General features: G+C 58.7%; 2 protein-coding genes across 12 annotated transcripts; both read left to right on the forward strand.

The window, feature by feature from the left end:
• Positions 1-466: 466 nt before the first annotated feature.
• TFAP4 (transcription factor AP-4) lies at positions 467-9,331 on the forward strand. 4 transcript variants are annotated; one of them, XM_087942380.1, is made up of 7 exons: positions 467-1,192; positions 5,831-5,996; positions 6,417-6,515; positions 6,597-6,767; positions 6,944-7,024; positions 7,575-7,736; positions 8,285-9,331. In XM_087942380.1, exons 2-7 carry the CDS (start codon positions 5,922-5,924, stop codon positions 8,465-8,467), a joined length of 771 nt encoding a protein of 256 aa, XP_087798506.1. In that variant the 5' UTR covers positions 467-1,192; positions 5,831-5,921; the 3' UTR covers positions 8,468-9,331. The 4 variants fall into 4 exon arrangements, with proteins under 4 accessions (XP_087798506.1, XP_026539175.1, XP_026539176.1 ...); XM_026683390.2 differs by lacking the exon at positions 467-1,192 and adding an exon at positions 4,053-4,321; XM_026683391.2 differs by lacking the exon at positions 467-1,192 and adding an exon at positions 4,643-5,025.
• Positions 9,332-10,225: 894 nt separating this feature from the next.
• Positions 10,226-22,970, forward strand: SRL (sarcalumenin). 8 transcript variants are annotated; one of them, XM_026683299.2, is made up of 8 exons: positions 10,226-10,479; positions 14,812-15,654; positions 17,298-17,384; positions 18,170-18,265; positions 19,135-19,170; positions 20,097-20,213; positions 20,974-21,207; positions 21,986-22,970. In XM_026683299.2, exons 1-8 carry the CDS (start codon positions 10,419-10,421, stop codon positions 22,795-22,797), a joined length of 2,286 nt encoding a protein of 761 aa, XP_026539084.1. In that variant the 5' UTR covers positions 10,226-10,418; the 3' UTR covers positions 22,798-22,970. The 8 variants fall into 8 exon arrangements, with proteins under 8 accessions (XP_026539084.1, XP_026539093.1, XP_087798527.1 ...); XM_026683296.2 differs by having other exon boundaries at positions 10,260-10,479; positions 17,295-17,387; XM_026683297.2 differs by having other exon boundaries at positions 10,260-10,479; positions 17,295-17,384.
• The last annotated feature ends 1,135 nt before the right edge of the window (positions 22,971-24,105 follow it).

Here is a 24,105-nt window from a genome sequence, read left to right on the forward strand (position 1 = left end):
GAGGGCGGCCCCTGCCCCTTGTCCTGAGCGACAACCTCCGGCTGCGGATCTGCGGAAGAACCAGGCTGGGCGGAGCGGTGGCCCCGCGTCCTCCGAGGGGGCGGAAGGGGGGCAGCGCGCCAGCCTGCCACTTCCGCCGGCGGGGAAGAGCCGGGACAGGCCGGGATCACACGGCTCAGCACTCTCCTCGCCGGCTTCCTACGGGTCACCTCCGGCCCGCTGCCTTTCTGGGCTGGCGGGCAGGGCGCGGAAGGCAAAGGGCGACGGCCGGGTCCGCTCTGGGATTTGCCTCCTTCAGCCTCGGGCGCAGGCCGGCCGGGGCTTCCCCTCGCGTCCGCCTGCCGAGGAGGGAACCTGCTGCCCTCCCCGCCCCGTAGCCTAAGCGGGCCCGGACTTCGGGCCCCTCCGCCCAGCAACGTAGGGCCAGCCCGGCGGCGCGGCTCCTTCCGGGGGTGGAGGCGGCGCCAGTCCGCCCAGATAGGGCGGGCGGAGCGGGACGCCCTTGCAGGCCACGGCTGAAGCTCTTTGGGGCGGCTCTGCCGGGCAGCAGGCTAGTCGGGGCGGCCATTCGCTCCGGGCCTGAGATGCTGCGACGCCGGCAGCGAGATCCCCGAGCTTTTTCGCCTCAGGCCGGCCGTGGCGCCCTCCTTCCTCCGGCCTTGGGGTCGCCCGCTCCGTGAAAGGCGGCCAGCGGCTGGCTGGCGTCCCGAGGCTCCCGGTCGGTATGCGGCCTCCTTCGGCAAAGGCGGCCAGCTGGGGCTCCGCAAAAGCTGCTTTCTCCCTTTGCTCTCCTTCTGCCGGGCCCCTCGGCGGCCCCTTGTGAGGGCAGAAGGCGCTCAGATCTCTGCCCGGCCCGTCGCTCCTCAGCCTGGGCCACCGATCCGCGCCCCTCGGGATGCCTCGGGCACCGTCTTCCCTGGCCGAAGGAGGGGATGCCAGAGGGCCGCTGGGACTGGCCGCCATTGCCTGCTGGGGTAAAGCTCCCGGCCCTTCCTCCTCTTTGGCAGGGAGCGGCCTGGCCTGGCAGCAGTCCCAAGGCCTAAGGCTGCTCTCTAGTCCGGATGGAGAAGTTCCCCTAATGCCACAGCCCTTCTCCTGGTGCCCCCGGGGCCCCTCTTCAGAGACTAGGCACCTATGCAGAATTGGAGGCACAGAACTTCCCCATTGTGGAGCATCTGCTGGGGGTTTCACGGTGAGTCATGTACCCCTCCTGCCACCAGAGGACGGCTAAGCCTGACCTCAGCACCCCTGAACGCGGCTTCTTCAGTGGGTTTCCCAATAAGCAGCAAACGCTGTACCTGTCCCCTGCCATTTCTATTTCAACGCACAGCCCTTTTGCCACGGAGGTTTAGAATCTGGCGCAGGATTCTTCTAGCTGGTCTTCACAACAACTTGGCAAAGTACATTCTGGCAGCGGGGACTTAAAATCACCTGATTACCATGCTCGGGCTATCTTTGGGGCCTGATCCAACCAACACAACTAGAGGCCACTGCCTGGGGAAAGCATCCCAGGTGCCTCCCCCACCCACCTTCCCTAACAATTGAGCCATCATGTGTCCGGATGTTTGTGTGGGAGAGCTGAAATTGATTAATCTGACACTGGGTTGGAATTGATGGCCTCCCATTTAAATTATTTCAGTGCTTATGTCTGGGTCTGCCTTCGCCCAGCACAAGCTGCTAATTTGGAGGGGGGGGGGGAACGATGGCGGTCAGGGGATTGCTGGTAACGCCTGGTGCTTTGCCATCAGCCCAGATCAAACAGCTCTATGGGAGGCTGAAAGGGGGCACTTAAGACCCATTTCCCAGCTGAGCTGTGCCAGGGCAGGGAAGGACTCCAGCTTTTTCAGCACCTCCAAGAGGAAGGCTTTACTCACTCAAGTAATTCAGGAACTGAATCGAATCCTTTGCACGTTTTCCTTTTGTTGCTGGAATTGTTCTTATGTGCCTGTGATGATTCTATCTGGTTTTTCCTGCTTTGCCTTTCTGGCACCTTGTATTTTATGTTTGTGATTTCTGTCATATAGAAAGAGAACTTTGGATCCGGGTCAATTTAAAATGGGAGAAAGCAAATAAACTCTGAAACTAGATGGCTGTGCTGTATCCTCTTAGCCACAAGGGGGAGGACCTCTGGCTGTGGTGCAGACCCTCCTCAGTCACAGCACTTAGATGGTGAGGGGGCACCGAGCATTTCCCCAAGTGGTTCACTCCTCCAATTCGTTCTGGGACATTTGGCCTCTAACAAAGACGTTTGTCCTGTTCTGGCATCCCTTTCTATGGGGCAAAGAGGAAGAGGAGACGTCAAAAGGAAAACCAGACTCTTCACTCTTGGGAACTATAAACATGCAAAATGGGAATTGCAGTCAAGCTGGTTCAGTTCGAAGGCGTGGAAGGAGCTATCCTTTGACTCCCCAACCTTCCAACCTGATTCTCAGCATGCTATCCATGAGTTCTTTGGTTTTGGCTAGCAGAGTGTAACCCCACTGCAGCAACTGTCTTGACTATAGCTAAGGGTTCAGATTCTGCCACAGGGACTAACCCGGTTACTTGAGCATGTGTTGCCATGGCTAGATCCAATGCTGTTGCTGTTGCCCACGGGCTCAGACTGGATCCAAGAGAACTCCAGATGCAGGTTCATCTCCCCATAGCCCAGCCTTCCCTTCCTTGCCGTATCTTCCCTGGACAAGCACTTCAGGAACAAAGAGGCACCAATGCTGGCCAGAGTCAGTTCTCCCATCGGCTTTTCAAGTGACCAAGACCACACTCTTCTGCTTGCATGGGCTGGGTGTCCTCCCCAGGCCGGCACTAAGCTTAAAACTGCATCCAGCCATAATGTTGACACTTGGACTTTGCTTTGCATTCTCCAATTGGACAGGGCCTATGGCATGAAACCACCCAGAATGGTGGGAGTTGGTGGGCTATGTCTTTCCACAGCACTGACATAGTTCACCTTGGTTAGCTGATCATGTAAATGTTAATTGAGGTGCTGGGTCGTACAAGCTAGAAGGAACCTTAATTCACTTTGGCTTAGTGTTTTGTGGGAGCCTGACCAGGTGTCTGGTCACTTCATAGGTGGAGGAAGGGGGAGGTGGCAGTGGAAGGCTGATCAGTAGCACACCATAGCAGTTGGTCAAGTGGGACCCCTGTGCCCAGCTATATCCACCGTTGTGGCGTGGCCAGAAGACCGCCAAGCCTAAGAAGCCCGTGAGAAGAGGCCCAGGCAATCCTTCAGCAAGAAGGACGGGCCCAGGGCAGGCATTGCCTGGTACATCAAGGGCCAGCCGCCAGCAAGCTGGCAGAGTAGCCAGGCTTCTCCAGCCCTTGCCTGTGGCTGGCCTAGGACAGGGCTTGGTTTGCTCCGCACAATGCCATTGGTGGGGCTTGGCCTGGCCTACTCCTTAAACTGGTTGTTTGAATAAGTTGCAGGGAAATTGGCCCCTACTGAAAGTTCCAGTCAAGGCAGACCTCTGTCCATATCCAGTCAGCTGTGTCAGAGTACAAATCCCAGCATCCCTACTTGGCCAAAGTAAGGCTTCCACAGAGGCCCTGGCCTCTCCTCTGCCACAGCCTTAGCGGCTGAATCAGGCCGGCCCCCAAGTCAGTCGGGGAGCACCAAAGCCTCCCCACACTCGCCGGTTCCACCTGGAGATGCCCGCTCTGGCAGCTGCTCTGGGGAGTAAGGCAGCTAGCCTGTCCTGGCGGGGAGAGGCCGGGCTCTTCCCCCTCGCCTCCCGCCCTTGGTAAGGCTCAGCCACTTCGCCCCCCTCGCAGGCTCCCCAACTGGGGGCCGGTCCTCGCCCCTTCCACGCCGCCAAGAGCCCCGACGCCAGGAGGCTGCGGGCCGCCGAACCAAGGCCGAAGGAAGCGGCCGAGCCCCGGACCGCTCGCTGCGAGTTCCGAGCGCCCCGGTCAGCGCCGCGCTCGGGCCGGGCCTTCCTCGGCGGGTCTGCCGGCTGGCACTGCTGCTGCTCCGGCTGGCAGGCGGGAGGGCGGCGCGGCAGCCGCGGCGATTCGCCCTTTGTTTACATGGGCCGGTGGCTGGCGGAGGCGGCGCCGGCGGAGGGAGGGAGGCGGGCTGGCGGGCGGGGGAGGCAGCGCTGCGCTCGCCCAGCTGTTTCCCGCCTTGAGCAGACACGCGCAGGGCCAGAGCCGGAGACGCACCGCGGGACCGGCGGACGCGTACTCGCCCGCCGCCCGCCCCTCGCGCTCGCCGCCGCCCCCGATCCCGGCCGGGCATGGAGTACTTCGTGGTGCCCGCGCAGAAGGTGCCCCCGCTGCAGCACTTCAGGAAGACCGAGAAGGAGGTGATCGGCGGGCTGTGCAGGTGGGTGCGCGCGCCGGGCGGGCGGGCTGCGGCGCCGGGCCCGCCGTGGAGCGCGGGAGGGACGGGGATGGCGGCGGCGGCCGAGCACGTGGGTCTGTTTGCCGGAGCGCGGCGGGCAGCGATGTTCCGCCCCGGCCGGCCCCGGAGGGAGCGGGGGCGGGCGGCGGGGCGAGGAAGGGCGCGGCGGACCCCGCTTCCCCCGGCCCCCGCGAGTCCGCGCGCCCCGCCGGGCCTCTCCCAGCCCGCCGCGTGTTTACTGGCAGCGCGGCGGCCGGGCCTGGCCGTGACTGTGCAGCCTCCGAAGGGGCGGGCCTTGCCGCCGCGGGCTGCCGGGACATGTAGTGCCGGGCTCGGCCGGCCACGCCGCGCCGCCTCGCACAAAGGCTGCCCTCCGCCGCCGCCGCACGTGCCGGCCGGGGCGCCGCTCTTTGTGCGCTGCAGCCCGCCCGGCGGAGCGGCCCCCCTCGGCGTGCCCGCCCCCCGCCAGCTGGGCCTCCACGTGGGGCTCTGCGCGGGCCCGGCAGGCCGCGGGCGCCTCTCTGGGCCGCTCCGAAGGAGCCCCGATTCGGGCCGTCCTGGCAGCGGCTCTTCCCCGCTTCTGCTCGCCGGGGGCCTCCCATCCCCGCCGGCATGCGAGGCGACCCTTTCCCGTGAGGGCCCTGTGGTGCCCGCTGGCTCTTCCTCGCGGGCAGAGGAAGCGCGCGGTAGGTGCCCCGGGGTCCGCGGCTGCAGGCCCGGGGTGATGCGGGAGACGGAACCCAACGACCAAGTAGTCGGGCCCCCTTTTCTGTTGTGCAAAAGCCCAGAGATGCGCGGGGTGGAGGAGGCAGCTCCCTTCTTCCGGCCTGGATGGTTGTGGGTGAAGTTGGGGGCGCGTTGGGCCCGCTGTGGGTTTCCTTAGTGGGGAAATGCTGTTTTACTTGGGCTGCTGCCTCGGCTCCGGTAAATGGAACAGCAGAAAAGACACTTTAGCAGCTGGACTGGAGGGTCAAGCGTGGCCTGGAAATGGTCAAGGACCTTAAAATGGATTGAAAGGTGCTTAAGCAGAGTACCGTGTTGAGGTTCTTTGAAAGCCCCACCGGGACAACAGACTGACAGCACGCAACGGCGCACCCCACCCTTTCAAAGAGCCCGTGGGTCAGTTCGAGGCTTGAGCTGCCCTTTTCCCCAGCAGCGGAGAGCCCGTAAACCCTCTGAAAGCAGAGCTGCTCCGTGTGCCTTCCTGAGTGAGGGGCCTGCTCCTCCCTGGATTGCAGGGCATCTCCGAAGTAGCCATCAGAGCGCACCCTACTTGGCACCACAGGCCGGTGTGCTGTGGAGCTGCGGGCATGGACTCTGTGCTACAATGAGGAACGGATCCGAAGGAGCCCCCCTTGGGAGGGAGGGAGGGTGGCCAGGAGAGGCTATGGTGCAGGCGGCTCTGGCCAGAACACACTGCTGGGCACTAGGGCTGGCCACTGGCTGGGGGAGCCTCGAGGGCCCATTTCTAACCGTGCTCCTCTGCTGCAGCCTGGCCAACATCCCCCTGACCCCAGAGACGCAGAGGGACCAGGAGCGACGGATCCGCAGGGAGATCGCCAACAGCAACGAGCGAAGGCGCATGCAGAGCATCAATGCGGGGTTTCAGTCCCTAAAAACACTCATCCCACACACAGACGGGGAGAAGCTCAGCAAGGTGAGGGGCTAAATCTCCTCACTGATTGGAGGCGGCTGCAAAGCCACAGTAGTGGTGCCGGCAGGGGGTCAAGCAAGTTCCTGCCAGGCCCTGATGGCAGGTGGGGCCCACTCACCAGGACTGGGGAGCAAAGGCCTTGGGGCATCATGCTTAGGAAAAAATGGGGGCGATGTGCTGAAGAGCCTCTGCAGGTTGAATGCTGCAGCTGAAAGGGGAGAAAGGGGGGCTGCTCCCTGGGGAACAGTGGGGTGCAACCAGCTGCTGAAAGCCATGGCAAGCCGGGGCCTCTGGGAACAGAGCACGGGAGGGGTTTCCCCAGGGGAAGCTGGCTGAGCAGGGAATAAGGGGGCTGGCTGCCTTGTTTGGGGGGTGCCAGGTCTACCCCCTCAGGTGTTCTCTACTTGCCTCTTCCTTGGTCAGGCAGCGATCCTGCAGCAGACGGCGGAGTACATTTTTTCTCTGGAGCAGGAGAAGACGCGGCTGCTGCAGCAGAACGCTCAGCTCAAGCGCTTCATCCAGGTGGGCCCCAGGAGGCCTTGGCTGGGAGGGGGTCTTTTCCCTGGCCCCTACAGCCCCCCTCAATCTGGGCCTTCTTGGCAGGAGTTCAGCGGATCCTCCCCGAAGCGGCGGCGAGCAGAGGACAAGGACGAAGGCATCGGATCACCGGACATCTGGGAGGACGAGAAGGCTGAGGACCTGCGCCGGGAGATGATCGAGCTCCGGCAGCAGCTGGATAAGGAGCGCTCGGTCCGGATGATGCTGGAGGAGCAGGTGTGCCCTGCGGGTCTGGAGGCAGCTTGGGGGGGCATTTTCTGGGCAGTGTGCCAGCAAACAAATGCCCCTGTGGGCAGACAGGGCCAGGGCGGGTAGCCAGAGGGCCCTCTTGTGCCCAAGCGTCCTTTGCCCATTGGGGAGGGTGACCGGGTCTTTCTCTGGCTGGCTGATAGGTACGCTCTTTGGAGGCCCACTTGTACCCGGAGAAGTTGAAGGTGATTGCCCAACAGGTGCAGCTCCAGCAGCAGGAACAGGTGAGGCTCCAGTGCCCAGAAGCACCTGAGCAGCAGAGCTTTGGCAGCGCACGGCCCCAGTCAGTCCCCCTTTGCAAACAGGGCCATGGACAGCAGGAAGCCGCAGCGCTGCCCCAACCGTCCCCAGCAGATACTCCTTGGGAGGGTGGCGTATCTTGGGTGAGGAAAACAAAGTGGGGATACCCAGATAAGATGGCTGTGCCCAAAAGCCCTGAGGAGTTGAACACCCACCTTGTTGGTCCTGAAGCATCTTTGGTGGCTTCTGCCCCATCCACTGATACACACTTCTAGATTTTTGTGGCCCTGGGAAGGAGGGGCTTCATCCTTGGGGCTCCAAGTGTGGTTCAGGGCTGTTGGGGTCAGGTGTTGAGGAGAAAAGCTGGAATGAGAGGGCTCTCCAATCCACCGGGGCATGACAGGGCTTGAGCTGTCCAAGGGCCTTCCAGCTGCTGCCTCCCCCGTGTCTCTGTCTCAGGCCCAGGGCGGCGTCTGGTACGGGAGCCCTGCAGTTGTGTGCTGTGTGCCAGGTGTCTTTCTCTCCTCTCACCAGCTCCTGCCTGCTCACGGCCCTCCGGCACCCACCCAGCACCCAACGGTGATTGTGCCTGCACCACCTCCACCTTCACACCATGTCACCGTGGTAACCATGGGGCCCTCCTCAGTGATCAACACTATCTCAACGTCCAGGCAGAACCTGGACACGATCGTTCAGGTGAGCGCACGACGCAGCAGTTCCTGACCTGGAGAAAGGCGGGGGGGCTTGGCCTCCCTCAGAGAGGCTGGGAAGTGGGCCCCTCCCTGGGCATGGAACAGGCCCTGGCAGATGCCCCCACAAGTAGCTACCAACCTCAGTGTGCAGCTCTGCTTCAGCGCTCCCCGAGAAAATTGCCCTTGCTGCACCCCACCTCCTGGCCTGGCTACACTTGAGAGGAAGGCCTCGGGGGAAATTCCCTTTGAAGCTGGCATTCGTCCCAGTGGCAGCTCAGGGCCAGGCCCTTGCCTGTCTCGTTTAGGATCTGCAGCCTCGTTCTGACCAGTCCTGGCACACCGTTGTGCCCCTGATGGTTCCTCCAGGCTGGGTAGAAAAATGGGCACTATCCTCTTGGCCTCTACGGGGGGCGGATACGTCCACCAAGAAGGTCCTTGGCTTGCCCCAAGGAACCGGCAGCCAATCCCAGGGCAGGAAGGGCCCAGCAGAAGGCTGCCGGTCAGTCCTTGGGCAGAGAGCCCACTGGCATTTACTGTGCCGTCTTCCCCCAGGCCATCCAGCACATTGAGGGGACTCAGGAAAAACAGCTGCTGGAGGAGGAAGAGCAGCGCCGGGGGGCAGTCATTGTGACCCCAGCCCGAGCCAGCCTGGACCCCTCAAACTCGGACACGGCCTCTGACCTGGAGGCGGAGGACGACGATTCCATGGAACACAGCAAGGCCCGGATGCCCTGACCTCTGCCTGGCAGCGGGAGGGTGAGCAGGGTGGGGGCGAGGGGACTTCAGGAAATGTGCTGAAATTTTTACAAAATACCACAACATTTGGGTCTATTTTGTGACCTTCCAATACTGTAAATGAGAGGAGCGTTAGGACGGGGGTAAGCTGGACATCGGGCTCTCCAGCTTGAAGCAGCTGGGGGAGGGTCGGCAAGCTGCGAGCGGCCAGGCTCTTCCTGGACACGGCTAGGCAGTCCGTGACTCCTGGCTCAACGGATATGGGTTTTCTCGGGCCCCTCTTCGGCCTTGCTGCTGGTCCTTGGGGGGGCCGGGGGGCCTCCGAGGCCTTCTGAAAGCTCCAGGAGAAGGCTGGCGGTGGTAGCCTTGGGGTTGTCTCTGCCTCACTGGTCCTCCTCATGTACCTCTTGGTGCAGGGAGACCCCTGGGGCCCCTCCATTCTCGGGGCTGGTTCAGGCTTGGAGCCTTTTCAGAGCCTGGGAAAGAGCATTGACCTCGGCCTCTCCCCTGGGTGGTTTCGTTCTTGGAAGCACTTAAATCCGTTCGGTGGGTTGACCAGGTCCGTGAAGAGCGGTCCTGCTCTGTGGCGGTTGCTGTCGTTGCATTCTGTGCTCCCCCCCATTCCCCCCGCCCCTGAGATCTTGGCCAGGGCTTTTTCGTGCTGGTTGCTTTTGGTAGGTTCCCCCCAGCCACAGCTGTTCTTTTGTTCTTTCATATTTTTATATGGGTTTCTTTTTGTTCTTTTTTTTACAAGTTTTGGGTCTTTGTGTTCATTGAGATGCTATTATATTTTGTTAAGAAAGTGGAAAAATGAGGCTTGTGCCTTTGTAAAGAAACACAATAAAGTTTGTACTTTGTTTTTTATGTCTTGTTTAGTTTTGCTGAGTTGGGGGACAGAGGCCAGAAATTGTGGGAGGGGCTTCAACTCTGCATACCAGAAGAAAAATAAGGTCCTCTATAAGCACTGCAGACCATTAGCAAAGGTTGCTGTCCCCAGGCCAGGAACCACATCATCCCCTTCTCAATGTTCTGGAATTTAGTTCCCAGGGCCTGCCTTCACTTCCCTTGCTTGCAGTTTCTGTGGTGCCCAGCAGAGGGAGCTTGTGCTTGCCCCTCCCCTTTGTGGACCAAGAGGATGGGGGCAGGATGGATTTTGTCCCCCTGGCCTAAAGCGCAGTTGCATCCAGTGGCCCTGGCGTCAGTTAGTCCCTCCCCACTTTCCCTCGGGCAGGAGCACCCCGGGAGTTTGCGGGTGGCTAATTACAGAGGTGGGGTGCAGCCAAAAGCAGAAACATGGAAACCACCTGGGCTTCAATCTTTGGTGCAGCTCGGTCTTCCCGTGCCTTTTCTGGAAGGTTGCTTGGCAACTTTTTGGCATGGGTTGCTAGGGCCCAGATCCAGCATTATGCTGCCCCCTGCAGGCACACTTTGCCGAGGTCTCTTGTGACAAAGCCGTGCCCTTTGTCTTGTGCCCACCAATTTGCTTTTCTTGCCCCGAATGGCTACCAACTTCATACACCACCACCCTTTGAGGCATTTTGCAGGCTGTGGGGGGCTGCCCAGCTCCTCCATGGCCATTCAAGTCACCTAGAATGCTGTACCAAGACAGGATGGTGTGGTTGGACTGCTGCTCCTGCTGAGGCCGTGGGCAGGAAGAGCTGGTCTCTGCCCCCCCGCATACACACACACTGCCCGTCCTCTGGGACCTTGGCTCCAGGCTCAGCCCTGGGCAGCAGCTGCCGTAACGCCCCTCCTCTTCCCCCCTTAGTGGCTGCCTCTGAAGGGGGACTGAGGAGGTTGGTGAAGAGACCGGGTGGGGAGGGGCCTCCAGTAGTCCAGCACCGGCACCATTGCCTGCGTGGGCCCTGCGGCCAAGCGGCCACCTGCTTCTCCAGAGCCTGCCCGGGTATAAATAGTGCGGAGGAAGGGGAGAAGGTTCCTGGCAGCCAGTATGGCAGCGCTGAGGCTCTTCTGTTTCTGCCTGGCACCAGTTGTGCTCTTCGGGGCGGCAGGTAGGGTCCCTTGTCCGAAGGCTGAGAACTCATGGGGAGGGCCAACTTGCCAGGCCCATTGCAGGCAGCATGGGGGGGTGGGGGGTGGCAGCCTTGGGGCCCCTTGGGAGGGCAGTCGTGAGGCTGGGGGGGAGCCAGAGGAAGAACAGCTAGGCCGGGAGGTCTGTAGGTGCCATGCTGGGAACACCCTGCTCCTCTCCTCTGCGCTTGGAGACCTATTACCCCCGGGATCCCCTCCGTCTTAAGGGCCCCGGGGCTGCCCCTCCCACCTGGGTTTTCCGCTGCCTGTTTGGGGCCCCTGGGCAGAACTATGTGGCATCCGACGCCTTCCCCTTGGGTGCCCTTGAGTTAATTTGGTTCTGCTGGCTGGGCGATGCCTCCCAGCTGCCTCCTAAGCTAAGTATGGAAACAGGCATGTAACTGGAGCCCTGAAGCCTCTGGAGCCCTCCCGCCTTCCCTGTTGCCCTCATCAGCTCAGCTGCTGCCTTCTCACCCTGTCACAGGCGCTGTGGACCAGCTGCGGCCTTTTAAGGCCATATTTTATCATTCCCAGTACTAAAGGGAGATGGACAGCCAGGGCCAAGGGCTCCTTTCCTCCTCCCTCCCTTTCCCTCCCTTCCTTCCCAGCAGCAGGGCACCCCTGGGGGTCTGGGAACAAGGGGGCTTAGCCCCCTTTTCCAGCTTCCACAATGCCCCTCCCCAGAAAGGGCGAGGGGGAATCTCTCCCGACTCTGGATGGGGGCACACGGTAACCAAGGATGGGCTCTAACTGGACAGTGCTGGTCTAGCATGATGCTGGGGGCGGGGGGGGAGGGGAGAAGAGGGTTCTGTGACCTGGAAATCATTTTTGGGATGCGTTGAGGGGTTGCTCACAGGGCTTTAGCTGCATCCCAGTACTGGACGAAGGTCAGAATTAACGCCATAGACAATTAATGTGCCTGGGGAGGTCCAGGAGAAAAGTGTTGTGTCTCTGAGAGTTCATGGGGAAGGCGAAAGGCCGCCTGGCTGCCCAAATACTTGTTGACCAGGCGCTTCCCGCCTGGCTCTCACCAGGATCTCCAGGCGGAGTACGAAGCACTTCTGCTCCCCCTGCTGCGCTGAACCAATTGGGGGGGGGGCACTTGCTTTTCTTGGCAGTCTCACCAGCTGTGTGTTTCCTGTGGTTGGCGTCAGTCCTCGGGCTGGCTGGCTGCACAGCAGGAAGCACCCACTGGAGCTCTGGGCAGGAGGCTGGGTGAGGGGGCAGGCTGGCTCTCCTTAGAGATCCTCACTCAGCCCGGCCACTTGCCGGGGACCCTGCTTGGCCCTATGGAACTCCAAACAACCGAGCAGCAGCTGGGAAGGCGGTGTGTGCGTGCATGCGTGTGGAGGTGGGGCAGCACTTCTGGCTCCCCACAACAGTACACTGGGGGCTTTGCCTGACCCTTCCTGTTGCGCACCCATCCAGAACAGGCACCGGGGGGGGGGGCAAGAAACTGCCCCCTTTCCAAAGGCCAGAAAAGCAGGCGCGTCTCCCTCTTTTCTCCGGAGTTGCAAAGGAAAACCGAAATGACGCTTCTTTGCCCTTTGGCATGCCCGTCATGCTCTTCTCAATCTGGCCACCAGAGGGCACCCTTGAGACGGGCTGGCTGGGCTGCTCGGCTGGGCGGCTTTAGGCAGTGGAAGACCCGAGGGCTCAGCTGAGGGAGGGTCCCTTGGGGGCAATGGCTTGCTCAGGGGAAAGGTCGAAAGGATCCCCCTTGGCGCGAGGCCCCTTCTACCTGGCTGCTTCTCCCCTTGGGGCGCCCCCCACGTCGCTTGGCCAGGCTGCCCTGTCCACCATGTGATTTGCTCAGCCCTGCCTGGCGCTTGCCTGTCCCTCGGGGTCATGTCCTGCGACCGGCACCCTTAAGGCTGAGGGCAGCTGTGGCCCTCAGCCTGAGCGGCCATGACGTTGCTTGGACTCGGGCGGCCAGCACGGATCCGGCCTTGCCCTCCCAGGGCAGCAGGCGGAGCTTTTGCTGCAGGTCAAGGGGGGGGGCTCCAATTCCACGCTGCCCCCCCCCCCCAGCATCCCTGAAGTGCCCCTGAGGCTAAGCGGGGAGCCAGCATCGGTCCCTCCTTGGGACGGGCTCTTGCCTTTGTGCCTGCCGCCTTGCCTAAGGCCCGCAGCCAAGGACCCTGCAGGTGGTGTCAGGTGAGGCTTGCATTCAAGGGCCAGCTGGCTGCAATGGGCTACAGTCCCCCTGCCACATCATTTCTGGGGCAGATGTATCTCTCCCCCTCCCTGCTCCGGGTACTCAGGGAGGGGAGCCTGCCCAGCCCCCAGCAGGAAGCCCTGCCTCTCCCGGGTAACAGTGGCTCCCTTGGCCCTCTGCCCAACCCTCAGGGGCGGCCGGGGCCCTGGCAGGCTCTCCTCCCTCACCTTCCCCACCTCAAAGTAAGCCTTGTGGGCTCATTGCAGCCTGCCATGTCTGCAAATCCATGTTTGCGGCTGGCAGGCGCAGGTGGGAGGAAAGGAGTTTCTTGGCTCTGGGCTTCACCCAAGAGTGACTTTGCCCATTGCCCCTTCCAGGGCTGGGGGGTATTTTTAGCGCAACGAGGAAGCTGCTGGTGCACCTTCGGCCCCTTTGCCATACTGTGGTCCGCCCTCCCGGTCGTCTGCAGATCAGCTTGGAGGTTGCTTGCATAAGCCCGGGGGGCTGCCTACCCCAGCTCTTCAGCCTCTTCCTGTAGCGTTTTGGGCTCCTCTGCTGGGTGACCACAGACCCTGTCTAGCTTTTTGGCACAAGAGGCAAGGCAGGACTGGGTCCTGCTCAGGGGAAGCAGGTTGCCCAGCTAGAGAGGATCTTGAGCCGTGGTGGCGTAGTGCTCAGAGTGCAGTACTGCAGGCTACTTCTGCAATTTGGCTCACCAGGCTCAAGGTTGACAGCCTCCCATCCTTCCCAGGTGGGTAAAATGAGGATCCAGCTTGTTGGGGGCAAGAGTTTGCTTAGAGAAGGCTTTGAAGCACTTTGAAGGAGTATATTTGCTATTGCTATCCCGTTGGGAGATGGAGAAGCCACAGTCAAAAGCCCGAAGTGCCCCACTTCCTTCCAGGCAGCAAAACACCCAGCCCCCCCGGATCTTTTCCTCCCAGGAAGCCCTGAGCACAAGGACCAACGCCCCTCGCCTGCCCCTGCTGGGCCCCACTTGGCTTTTTAATGCACTTCAACACCACCTGGCTGTAAGGCCCCTCCTCTTTGGGTTCTCATGCCTTCCTTGCAAGTAGCACCTGGCTGTCTACCTGAGGGTCAGGTGTGGCGGGGGGGGGGAGATTATGCCTCGAGGTGAAACTGTTTCTGTTGGAACCATCATAGAGGGAGTCCCTGCCTGCCAGGCAAAGGGCGAGGGACAGTGGGAAGCCCAGGCAGGGCATCTGAGCTTCCCTCCTGGGCGACTGGCCAACCCCTCGTCAGCTGGCAGGCCTGGCTCAGAGCCCACAAAGCAGCAGTGACAGCAACATCTCTTTGCCCCTCAGCCAGTTGGCATCACCTTTGGGGATCCTCTTCTCCAGGAGCAATGGAGGAGAGTCCCCCTGGCATCTTTCTGCTTGTAGATCCAGCAATTCCTCCTGTCGAATAGTGCCACAATCTGGAGGGAGGGGTTTCTTAAGCAGGCCCTGACACTTGAGAAGAAAGCCCCCTCCCACTACCCCGGGGGGGGGGGGGAGGGAAATAAAAGTCCATTCCAGAGCTGCCTTCTCTACTTGCATGGCAGAGAAAGGGCTTTGCCAAGAGGGTTGCTCTTTAGCCTGTGCCAGCCCCGCTAGTCTTCAGATGGTTGGGATTTCTTCACTGCAGTTCTGCATGCCAACGATCTGGACAGGCAAAACTCTCCTTGACATCCCTGCAGTGCCCCTTTTTATTCTGTTCGGATTTTTAATAGAAGACAGTCAGGAAGGCGGTTAGGTGGGAAAAGGTGGCAGCGTATTTACTGGCCAGAGCCCAGGGGGGTGACTTCAAGGGGGCAAAGGCCCCTGAAAGGACTCTTAGGGATGCTCCCACTGTCCATCTGTCTCTGTCTTGCTAGACTGAAAGGGACAGTCACAGTGCTGGCTAGGAGGCTGGTTAAGGGCAACATGTGTTATCCAAGAGGGACGCCCACCTTCTCCAGCCCACCCTGGCACCTGGGACCAGGCCAGGCAAGCTAGATTCTAAATCTGCTGGTCAGGTCAGGACTGAAAATGGATTTAGAAGAGCCTCAAAATGTGCCTTTTCAGCCTCCTTTGAGTCCAGTTCCGCTTTTCATGCAGAAGCACATTTGCAATTTGAGGCAAAGATGAAACTGACTGATCGTGTTCTAACTATCTAGAACTGCAAGTTTCTGCCCTGGAGGGCGCAGAAGACTCTGCCAACTTTGCTGAAGGTGGCTTCTTGCCTGGAGACCCAAGTCTAGTGAAGAAGCAGAGGCTGCTCAATGGACACGTTGCTGGGACAGGAATCCCCCTCCAGTTCTCAGGCAACCCAGAGAAGTCTCAGGATGATGGCTCCACCAGTACAGGCCCCGCCGTGGACAGCACAGAAAGGGCCCGTGTGGACATGAATGGAGCGGGCGTGGCTGAGCTTGGGGAGGTCCTTGGCCGAGAACAGGGGATGGCTGGTCACGAAGAAGGTGGAACTAGCTCAGGGGAGCTGGAGCAGGTTTCTACCCATAGGGCAGAGGGATTGCAGGAGGAAGAAGAGGTTCCACCGAAGACGGAGGCTCCTGTTGAGGAAGGTGCCCAAGGGGTTCTCCCAGGACGAAACCAAGATATTTCTCAGGATCTTCTCCACTCTCTTGAGGCACAGCTGGATGATAACTTTACCAATTCCCCTGATGTGGATAAGAATTTGGAAGGCAGCTTTGGGGAAGGGCACTTGGGCAACCCTTCAGCAAGAGAGAGACCCAGGGAGACGTCCAGCGCTGGTCTGCAGGATGGGGGTGAATCAGGAGAGGCAGAGGAGGCAGCACAGGAAGGAGCTACGAAGGAACTGGCAGGGGGTCCCGAAGACGCTGATGGCCAAGGAAGAGCTGCAGTGGCCGAAGGTGGAGATGCCACCCCACTTCCCATGGAAGGACTGGGGTTTGGCGAAGGGCAGCCAGGTGGCAATGGGGTAGAAGGTGCAACAGCTTCTGAAGTGAAGGTTCCACCAGCAGAGAGAAAGCAACCCAGAGGTGATATCTGCACAGCAGTGGAGGCAGAGGTGGAGTGGGAGGGCCAGGGAGAGGGGCTGCCAAGGGGAAGGGGAGAATGAGACCTTCCGGGGTCTCTTTCCAAAGGGGGCAGCCCAGAAGGTGGCCTGTGTGGAGCAGCAGAATGGGCCCTCTGTCAGGGAGGAAGTAGAGCTGCCACCCAGCCAGCCAGGCACAGCCACTCCCAGCAGAGACCAGGCATTTTTGGCCAGGAGACCACTTGGGCAGGAGGCAGAAAAGCCGACTCGGCCATTCACTCCTCTTTCTAGGCCAAATCTTCCCAGGCCAAGGGAGGCACCGGGGAGACACCTTGATCTGGACTCCCAAGGCAGCCTCTGGATTGCAAGGCCCACCCCTTGTCCTCATCCCCCCCCCATCCCTATTCCTTTCACCTGGGCTCGGTGCTCTTTCAGCTCAGGCTGGCAAAGCCTGGAGGGTCCCTCGGAGCAGAGTCTGCTCTGGAAAGGATCCTCACGGTCTGGTTCTGTATTCCTACCTCTGCCGGATTCCAAGTCCATGACACCTGAGCCATCCTGGCTCTTGTTAAGCCACAGGTGTATCCCCAACGTCTTTAGGTCCTGGACTAGAGATGACGAATATACTCTTTCTAAGTGATGGGATGGAAGGAACTGCCCTCAGGCAAGAATTCCTCCCTTTGTTGCTGTTTTTTAATCACAAGCAGCAAAATGGCACAAGCTCTCTAGGCAAGCGGTTCCACAGAAGAAACGGGGCTGCAGTTTAGAGGCTGAAAAGGATTTCATTTGACAGGCGCGTTGTCTAAAGGAGGCTGCACAGCCCAGGCAGCTCATTTTTTTCAGCTCTGAGCTGTGCCGTTCCTTTCCATGGGCTTCTGCCCTACCTTGCCCAGATGAAGCAGCCACTGATTTTGTCCACTGGTGGGTTTGGTCAAACCAGAATGCAAGGCAGCCTGTCCTGAGCGGCGGGGGGGGCTGTCAGGAGGGGTTCTTGGAAGGGAGGAGTTAGTGCTGCGTGGAGGTGGTGCCAGCAATCGTCAGCGGGAAGAGGGTGGGACATCAGAAGGAAGGCCTCTTCTCCCTGCTCCCCGTTTGTGCAGCTGAGGCCAGCGTGTCTCCAGATCATAGCCGTGGCTGGTTAGGCAGCTGGAGACAGCTGTCTTGGGAGAAGCTGCCCTGCAAGATGCACCCAGTTTTCCCAGGAGAGCATCCCTGGCCAGGGCTCCCCCGAGGCTGGTGGCTTGAAAAGGCTGGGCAGCCAGGCTGGACGAGGGATGCCATTGGCCAAGAGGCTTCCTAGGGGATAGATGGATGTCCCTGCCTGGACTGACTCAGAACTATGGGCCACGTCCCCCCCCACTCACCAGTTGGGGCTTGGAGGCACAGGACAACCCATCCTGCCATTGGGGGCACTTCTCAAAGGCCTGCCTTCTGCCTCCCTTTCCCCTTCTGTCTCCTCTTTCGAGAGACTTCCTGGCCTGGCCCGTCATCCAAGGCGGAAGTCTGAACTTGGCTCCCTGGCTGGGCCTTTTGCACCAGTAGAAATCGGGGAGAAAATGAACCTGATGTTGAAAATGCCTCTTATTTCCTTTGGCAATTTGGGCCTGACTGCAGCTCCCCCTCTGGCTGCTTGTTTTGCTCTTTCAGCAGAAGAGGTGGAGAACGCCCAGAGGGATCGGTCCCACATCGAAAGCACCCTGAAGCTGAAGGAGGAGAAACCCGCAGACGACTACTCAGGTAGCAGTAGGGCTGCACGCCTGGCCAGGAAGGACCCTGCAAAGGCTCCCCCAAAGGCAGTGGATAGCTATAACAATAGCACTTATATACTGCTCCAAAGTGCTTCGCAGCCCTCTCAGAATGGTTTACAGTCAGCCTATTGTCCCCAACAATCTCATTTTACCCTCATTTTACTGATCCCGGAAGGATGGGGGGCCTGAGTCAACCTTCAATCAGCCAGGATCAAACTCCTGGCAGTGGGCAGAATCAGCCTGCAATCCTGCATTCCAACCACTGCGTGACCATGGCTCAAGATAACACATACACTTTTGAGTCAGTTGCAGCTGTTGTTCCAAGGGTGCCATTTGACTGTTTACGTTACCTTCCGCTTGCTATCGGCCAGCCTTAGATCCACCCAGATAAGTGAGGGAGCTATACAAACTTTTATATTGCATGTACGTGGACAGACCCCTGGTTTCCAGCCTGACTGCCCCTTGCCACCTTTGCCTGCTAATCTTTTCCCTTGCAAGGAAAGCCATGCTTGAGGCATTGTCCTTAAGCAGACCGGACCAAAAGTTTCCCCCCTCTTCTCTTGGCTCCTTATAGCTCTACCCAGCCCCACAACAGCCGTATGATGCTAGACTCCGTCCTGCAGAGTGGGAAGGGTCAGAGGTGTCCTGGAGGGGCTGCCAAAGGGTTCGGGGGCAAGTGCAGCCCTGCACCTCTGCGTGACAGGCCCCACGAGCCCCTGGAACAGCGGGCTGGACTGACTTTTCCTTTTTCTGCCTGGCGTCTCTCTCTTGCAGCCATCCTGCAGCGACTGAGAAAAATTTATCACTCCTCCATCAAGCCCTTGGAGCAGTCCTACAAGTACAATGAGCTTCGGCAGCATGAAATTACGGGTAAGGCAGGGGGGCTGTGGGTCTGGCTGTTGTCGTGCTGCTTGCAAGGGTCTTGCTTCCAGGGGTGGGGTTGGGATGGAGGAGGGGGCAGATTCAGCATAAGACGGCCGAGCAAGGAGAGGTTTTTGGAGAAAGTGGGGTGCTCTCGGGATGAGGCATGCACGGGGGGGGGGAGGGAGGGGGGGCTGCCGCAAGATAATGCATTCCCCCACAAGGCCCCCCCCTTTCTGGCTCTCCTACACAGAGAATTCCATGCTGGGAGGATTGAAATGCTGGCCCTCCCCACGGAGTTTCCCCCTTCCATAAGGCTCCTTGTATTTCTGCAATTCTGGGGGTGTCCTTTGCCTGCTGAAGTCTCCCCGTGGCCGGGGGGTTCCCAGACTGACCCAGTGGGTGGGTCGCCTTCCCAAAACTGATGCCCTTTGAGCAGCCCCTGGCCTGGCTTGCCAGCACTGCTCGGGGCCACGGTCTTGGCCCGCTCCCCAGGGCTGGTGGCCAGTGTAAATCAACTTTGGAACCCAAGCGGTGTAGCTTTTCCAGGGCACAGCAGCCTTTGGCTCCCCTGGCTTCTGTCCTACCAGGCCCCCTTGCAAGGGCTGCAGGTGTTCTGGGACTGGGTGCGCCCTCACTTCATCCTTCCCACAGGAGGGGGGTTTCCAGGTGGGGATGGCACCCCTTCTTGCAGCATGAACACTAACCACAGGGGCTTCCTGGGAGAACAGCTGGGCCCCTTCCGTGGCTCCTTGCCCTCCCTGGAAGGCCAAGCTCTGCTTTCGTGCTTTTCTGCCCCAAACTAACCCTCCCCCTCCCCACCCTTCCCTACTCACGTTCCTTTTTCTCTTCTCCAACCCTCCTCTCCTGCCCCACAGCTTACCCTGGACGCACCCTGGGCTCTTCAGCCACAGGTGGGTAGAGCTGCCTGTCCTGTCAGTCAGTCTTGCCAGGCAGTTGCTCCCCCTTCCAGCGCTCAGTCACAGTCCTGCTTGTTGTGGTGGAAGAGAAAGTGGGCCACCCTTGCCTCTCCTTGGCAGCCAGGGAAATGAAGGACATGGAGCCCCCCACACACACACACACCTTGCCTTTTGTGGCAGTAACGGGAAACTTGGGAGAAAGAAAACCGGGAGGGGGTATTGCAGTGGCTTGAGGACTGCGTGGCTGCCAAGGCCCCTGTGCTTCTGCGACTTCAGCCCTTCCTGGGCAAAGGGGCAACGGTCTTCCACCCAGGCATCTGCGGGAGGATTCTGCAGTGTGATTTGGAAGCCTGTAACTGGCTTTTGTCATAATGCAGAAAGGAGTCTCAGGTGCACCAGTTTCCTTTCTGAAATGCAGCAAATGCGGCACAGGGGGGGCTTTCCCTGGGGAGGAGGGACAGAAGTGCCCCCAACTCTTTCCAGGTCTCAGCTGCGCTGCCATCCTGAGGAAGATGTGCTCCCGGCAGCAAATGCAAATGCCTTGCTCAGGGGATCTAGGGGAGGTTGCCCCCTCCCCCTCTGGCCAGCCTCCCTCTCCTGGGGGCTCTCCAGCGTCCAGCCGTTGAGGGGTGGAGAGAGGCTGCTGTGGCATCCCACAGCCCAGGCCCGGCAGTTGCTTCCTGCAGAGCTGAAGGCTGGTTTCTGTCCATGGGGTACCCCCAGCCCACCGTGCCTCCCTCACTTTCCCTCAGTGTTGGTCTTCTGACGCCTTCACCCTGCCTGGAATAGATGCCCCAGGGAGGGCAAGGACACCTGGAGGGTGGCTCATGAAGCGATGCCCCCAGAAGCTCCAGGGAAACAAGGCCTCAAGAGCCTCCCCTGCTTTGTCCCAAATCACTGCTCTTCCCTTCCTTCCGCAGACGGAGAGATTACTTCCAAGCCAATGGTGCTTTTCCTGGGACCCTGGAGCGTTGGCAAGTCCACCATGATTAACTACCTTCTGGGGCTGGACGACACTCCCCATCAGCTCTACACAGGTAGCCTGGGGCCCTGCAGGTCTCTTGCCTGGAGTAGCCAGAGCGTCCAATCCAGGAAGGGCATGCTGGCAAAGCTGGAACAATAGGAAGCACCTTCCCTTCCCCTTGCCAGCCAGCCGCCCCTTCCTCCCCCTGCTGCGCTGGCTGAGCCCCCAAAGGCGTTTGCCTTGGAGCAGGGCGCGGGGTGGGGCGCTGGCATTTGGCTTCCCTCCTCACCCCAGAGGGCAGCCAGGACCCACCAAAGACTCAGAACTTTCTGGCTTCTGGCCCAGAGCCAAGTCATTGCAGCAGGCATAGCCCTTCTTTCCTCCCATCCCTCTGAACTGGTTCTCGGTCCAGAAGGTTCCTCCATTTGCAGACTGAATTAATTAGCCAGAATGCCTTTTTTTTTTGGCTGTGGGCAAATTCATGCCAGCCCCAGACACTGTGACAGGGGAACTGAAGTAGACCCTACAGAACACACCTCTTTCTCTCCCCACCCCCAGCTCTCTTGACCCCATGTGCAACCCACAAATCATGCTGGGTTTATGGGAAGCCAGCAGAAAATGAAGTGTGTGAGAATGGCCTAGGAAACAAAACTCGCAGTGGGCCTAAGTCTTCAGAGGGTTCTAGAAGAGCAGCTGGGCTTTGGGAGTTGCAGACCTGGCCCCTTGTGAAGAGTGGGGGTTCCGGAGGGCGCCTGCTTGCAAGGCAACGGCCTCCGGAGAAGCACCAGGGGCCATAGCTGACCTGCACCTTGCTTCCCTTTCTCCATGGACAGGGGCTGAACCCACCACCTCCGAGTTCACCGTCATAATGCACGGCCCTAAAGTCAAGACCATCGAAGGGATTGTAATGGCTGCAGACAGCGCCCGCTCGTTTTCCCCTCTTGAGAAGTTTGGGCAGAACTTTCTGGAGAAGCTGATCGGAATTGAGATCCCTCATAAGCTCCTGGAGAGGGTCACCTTTGTGGACACCCCCGGCATCATTGAAAACCGGAAGCAGCAGGAGCGAGGTGGAGTTCCGTGTCTTCTAATTCCAAATCTTGGGAAGAATGGTTTATTCTGGTGGGCATTTTAGCTGCTGCCCATGTTATCCTTTACATAAAACCATCTCAATCCACCTTTGAAAAGGGGATTAAAAGCTCGCTCAGGGCCAGGTTGAAGCAGTTTTTTATACACATTGGTTCCATTCCAATTGTTGCAAGATGCTGCCTCAGTCATTTGTATCCGTATTCAATATTACTTAAAGGAAACTGAATTGAAAAAAGGATGCAAATCATTAATAGAAAAAATACCCAAAGCAAAACATTCAGATTTTGGAACATGTGCTTTATTTACAAAGCGAAAGCCCAAAGCAGGGTCAAGCAGGCGAAGCTCTTCTGCGCACAGAACCCTAGAATTTGGAAGAACCAGTTTTGGGTGTCTGGAAATGGAAGCGAGCAACTGGCCTTTAGGGGCCCTGCCAGGATGGGGGGCAGTTTAGAAGGCAGCAAACTCCAAAATTAATGCTGTATCCCTAAGTACCCCAATGTTCAAAGCTTTTCAAAGCTTACCTAAAATAAGAATCAAACGTTTTAAGCATCAGAGCTGTTGCCTGAGAGACTTTGCAATTTGGCTTATCCACCTGCTATTATTTTCTTCCTCTTGTTAAGTGCTCCTTCTTGCATCCAGCAAATCATTGCCCAGAGACAGGGCCCTTTGCTGCTCTGTCCGCACGGTCCGGAGCCATGGCTGAGTGGACACCAGCTCCCCCTTTCAAAGACCACCAAGCCCTCTCTCCTTCTCTTGCAGGCTACCCATTCAATGACGTCTGCCAATGGTTCATCGATCGAGCCGATCTCATCTTCGTGGTGTTTGACCCGACCAAACTGGACGTGGGGCTGGAACTGGAGATGCTCTTCCGCCAGCTGAAGGGCCGGGAGTCTCAGATCAGGATCATTCTGAACAAGGCGGACAGCCTGGCTACTCAAGAGCTCATGCGGGTATACGGCGCCTTGTTCTGGAGCCTGGCCCCCCTTATTAACGTCACTGAGCCCCCCCGCGTTTACGTCAGCTCCTTTTGGCCCATGGAGTACCAAGCTGAAACCCACCAGGACCTCTTCTCCAAGGAGGAGATCTCCCTTCTGGAAGACCTGAACCAGGTGATCGAGAATCGGCTGGAAAACAAGATCGCCTTCATCCGCCAACATGCCATCCGGGTTCGCATCCACGCGCTCTTGGTCGACCGCTACTTGCAGACCTATAAGGACAAAATGACTTTCTTCAGTGACGGAGAGCTGGTCTTCAGAGACATCGTGGAGGATCCAGACAAGTTCTACATCTTTAAATCAATCCTGGCCAAGACCAATGTTAGCAAGTTTGATCTGCCCAACCGCGAGGCCTACAAGGATTTCTTTGGGGTTAACCCCATTCACAGCTTCAAGCTGCTTGCGCAGCAGTGCTCCTACATGGGAGGCTGCTTCCTAGAGAAGATTGAGAGGGCCATCACCCACGAGCTGCCTGACCTGCTCGGGAGTATCGGCCTGGGGAAGAAGCCCAGCGCCCTCTCCTGCGACACAACCGGCTGTGGGGAAACTCCAAAGAACCGCTACAAGAAGCACTAACAGGCTGCCAGTGTGACCCTCTTGTGCCCCGGTTGATGAATGAGCTTATGTCTTATCTGTCCAAGAAGCCAAGGTCTGGTAGCCCTTCTGGGGGCCACAGAGCAAGCAGCTGGTGTCATAATGGCAGGGAAGTTGGGTGGGCCTAGGAAAGAGAATAAAGCACTGTGAACACCTGTCACGGCTTAATCTTTCTTACTTAAAAAAGAGGCAATGTATCAAGGAGAGGTAAAATTGGCTAAGGCCTTGCATAGGCTAAGCAAGAAGGAAGGACCAGAATGTTGATAGAAGGCAAAAAAGGCCTCCTGACCACCAGGGGAAGCCAAACATGGCCCGTCCCTCATAACCTCTGGCTGCATTACATGGAGCTGAGAAACACAGGATTTCAGCACACAACCAGTTTGACTTGCAGGAGCAGCCATTTAACCAGACACAAAAAGCAATGGAGCCACAGAGGCCTTAGAAGAATTGGCAAAGGGTAGCTCTCGGGTTGCCAGCTCCTCCTCCTCCTCCTCCTCACCACCATTCTAAGTTAGCTCCTCTTCTCATCTTGGTGAGCTTTTTCTGAATTGTTTGGAGAACTCTCCGAAGCATTGCTCTCGTCTAGCAGGAAGAAGTGCTTTTACCCAGTGAATGGGGCCTGTTCCCTGAGGAATCTGGATGCCCTTTCCTTCCTTGCCTACTTTATATCCTTGATTTTTTTAAATATGTATTTCCCTTAGCCTTCTGTTCTCAGGCTTGCTGGATTCCCCTCATATCCCTCCTGCCGTTCCTTTCACACATCAATGTTTTGCAAGTTGCATGGAATGAAAAGTTTTTGCAGCCTGTGTACTCTATTATTTGCCCGGTTTGGTGCCCTACCGAACTTACAGGCTGCACAGTGGGAAACCTCACCCGTTGCACTGAGTTGGGGGCTAAGAGGTAAGCGGAGTCTGAAGGGGTGGTGTAGGTAGTCCTGTCCTTGGCAATGCCGAAAGGGAGGGAATGGAAATGTGTGGTTTGCTGGGCAGGACACGGGGGTGGGGGGGTGGGCAGGTGCCTTGGTTCGGTTACAAGAAGGATCCTGCAAGACCACTGGATCTTCCTAGGAGCCCCAAGCCCTGGCCTTGCCAGTCATGTTCCTGAGAAGCTGACCTGTGCCTGTGCTAATAACGGGGCCTGGGATTGCTTGGCAACCAGATGGACTTCCACAACAATGGAAACACAAAATATCTCAGAAGGTAATTGATCCTGGGTCTGGAGGCATCCAGCCGCTGCCCACTTGAGACCTGAGAACAGATGGCTGTGAGAACAGTGAGACCACCTCTCCCT

This window comes from Notechis scutatus, chromosome 12 (genome assembly GCF_049901735.1).
Source record: "Notechis scutatus isolate UNSWTSFEM ecotype Mainland chromosome 12, rNotScu1.2, whole genome shotgun sequence".
Classification (NCBI taxonomy): domain Eukaryota; kingdom Metazoa; phylum Chordata; class Lepidosauria; order Squamata; family Elapidae; genus Notechis; species Notechis scutatus.

Coding starts and splice junctions, on each gene's coding strand:
- TFAP4 (XM_026683389.2), top strand. CDS start 5,667: ATGAGGAACGGATCCGAAGGAGCCCCCCTTGGGAGGGAGGGAGGGTGG. Junction 6,768..6,943: donor GGATGATGCTGGAGGAGCAG/GTGTGCCCTGCG, acceptor GCTGGCTGATAG/GTACGCTCTTTGGAGGCCCA. Junction 7,737..8,284: donor ACCTGGACACGATCGTTCAG/GTGAGCGCACGA, acceptor GTCTTCCCCCAG/GCCATCCAGCACATTGAGGG.
- SRL (XM_026683296.2), top strand. CDS start 10,419: ATGGCAGCGCTGAGGCTCTTCTGTTTCTGCCTGGCACCAGTTGTGCTC. Junction 15,655..17,294: donor AGAGAGAAAGCAACCCAGAG/GTGATATCTGCA, acceptor TTGCTCTTTCAG/CAGAAGAGGTGGAGAACGCC. Junction 21,208..21,985: donor CCGGAAGCAGCAGGAGCGAG/GTGGAGTTCCGT, acceptor CTTCTCTTGCAG/GCTACCCATTCAATGACGTC.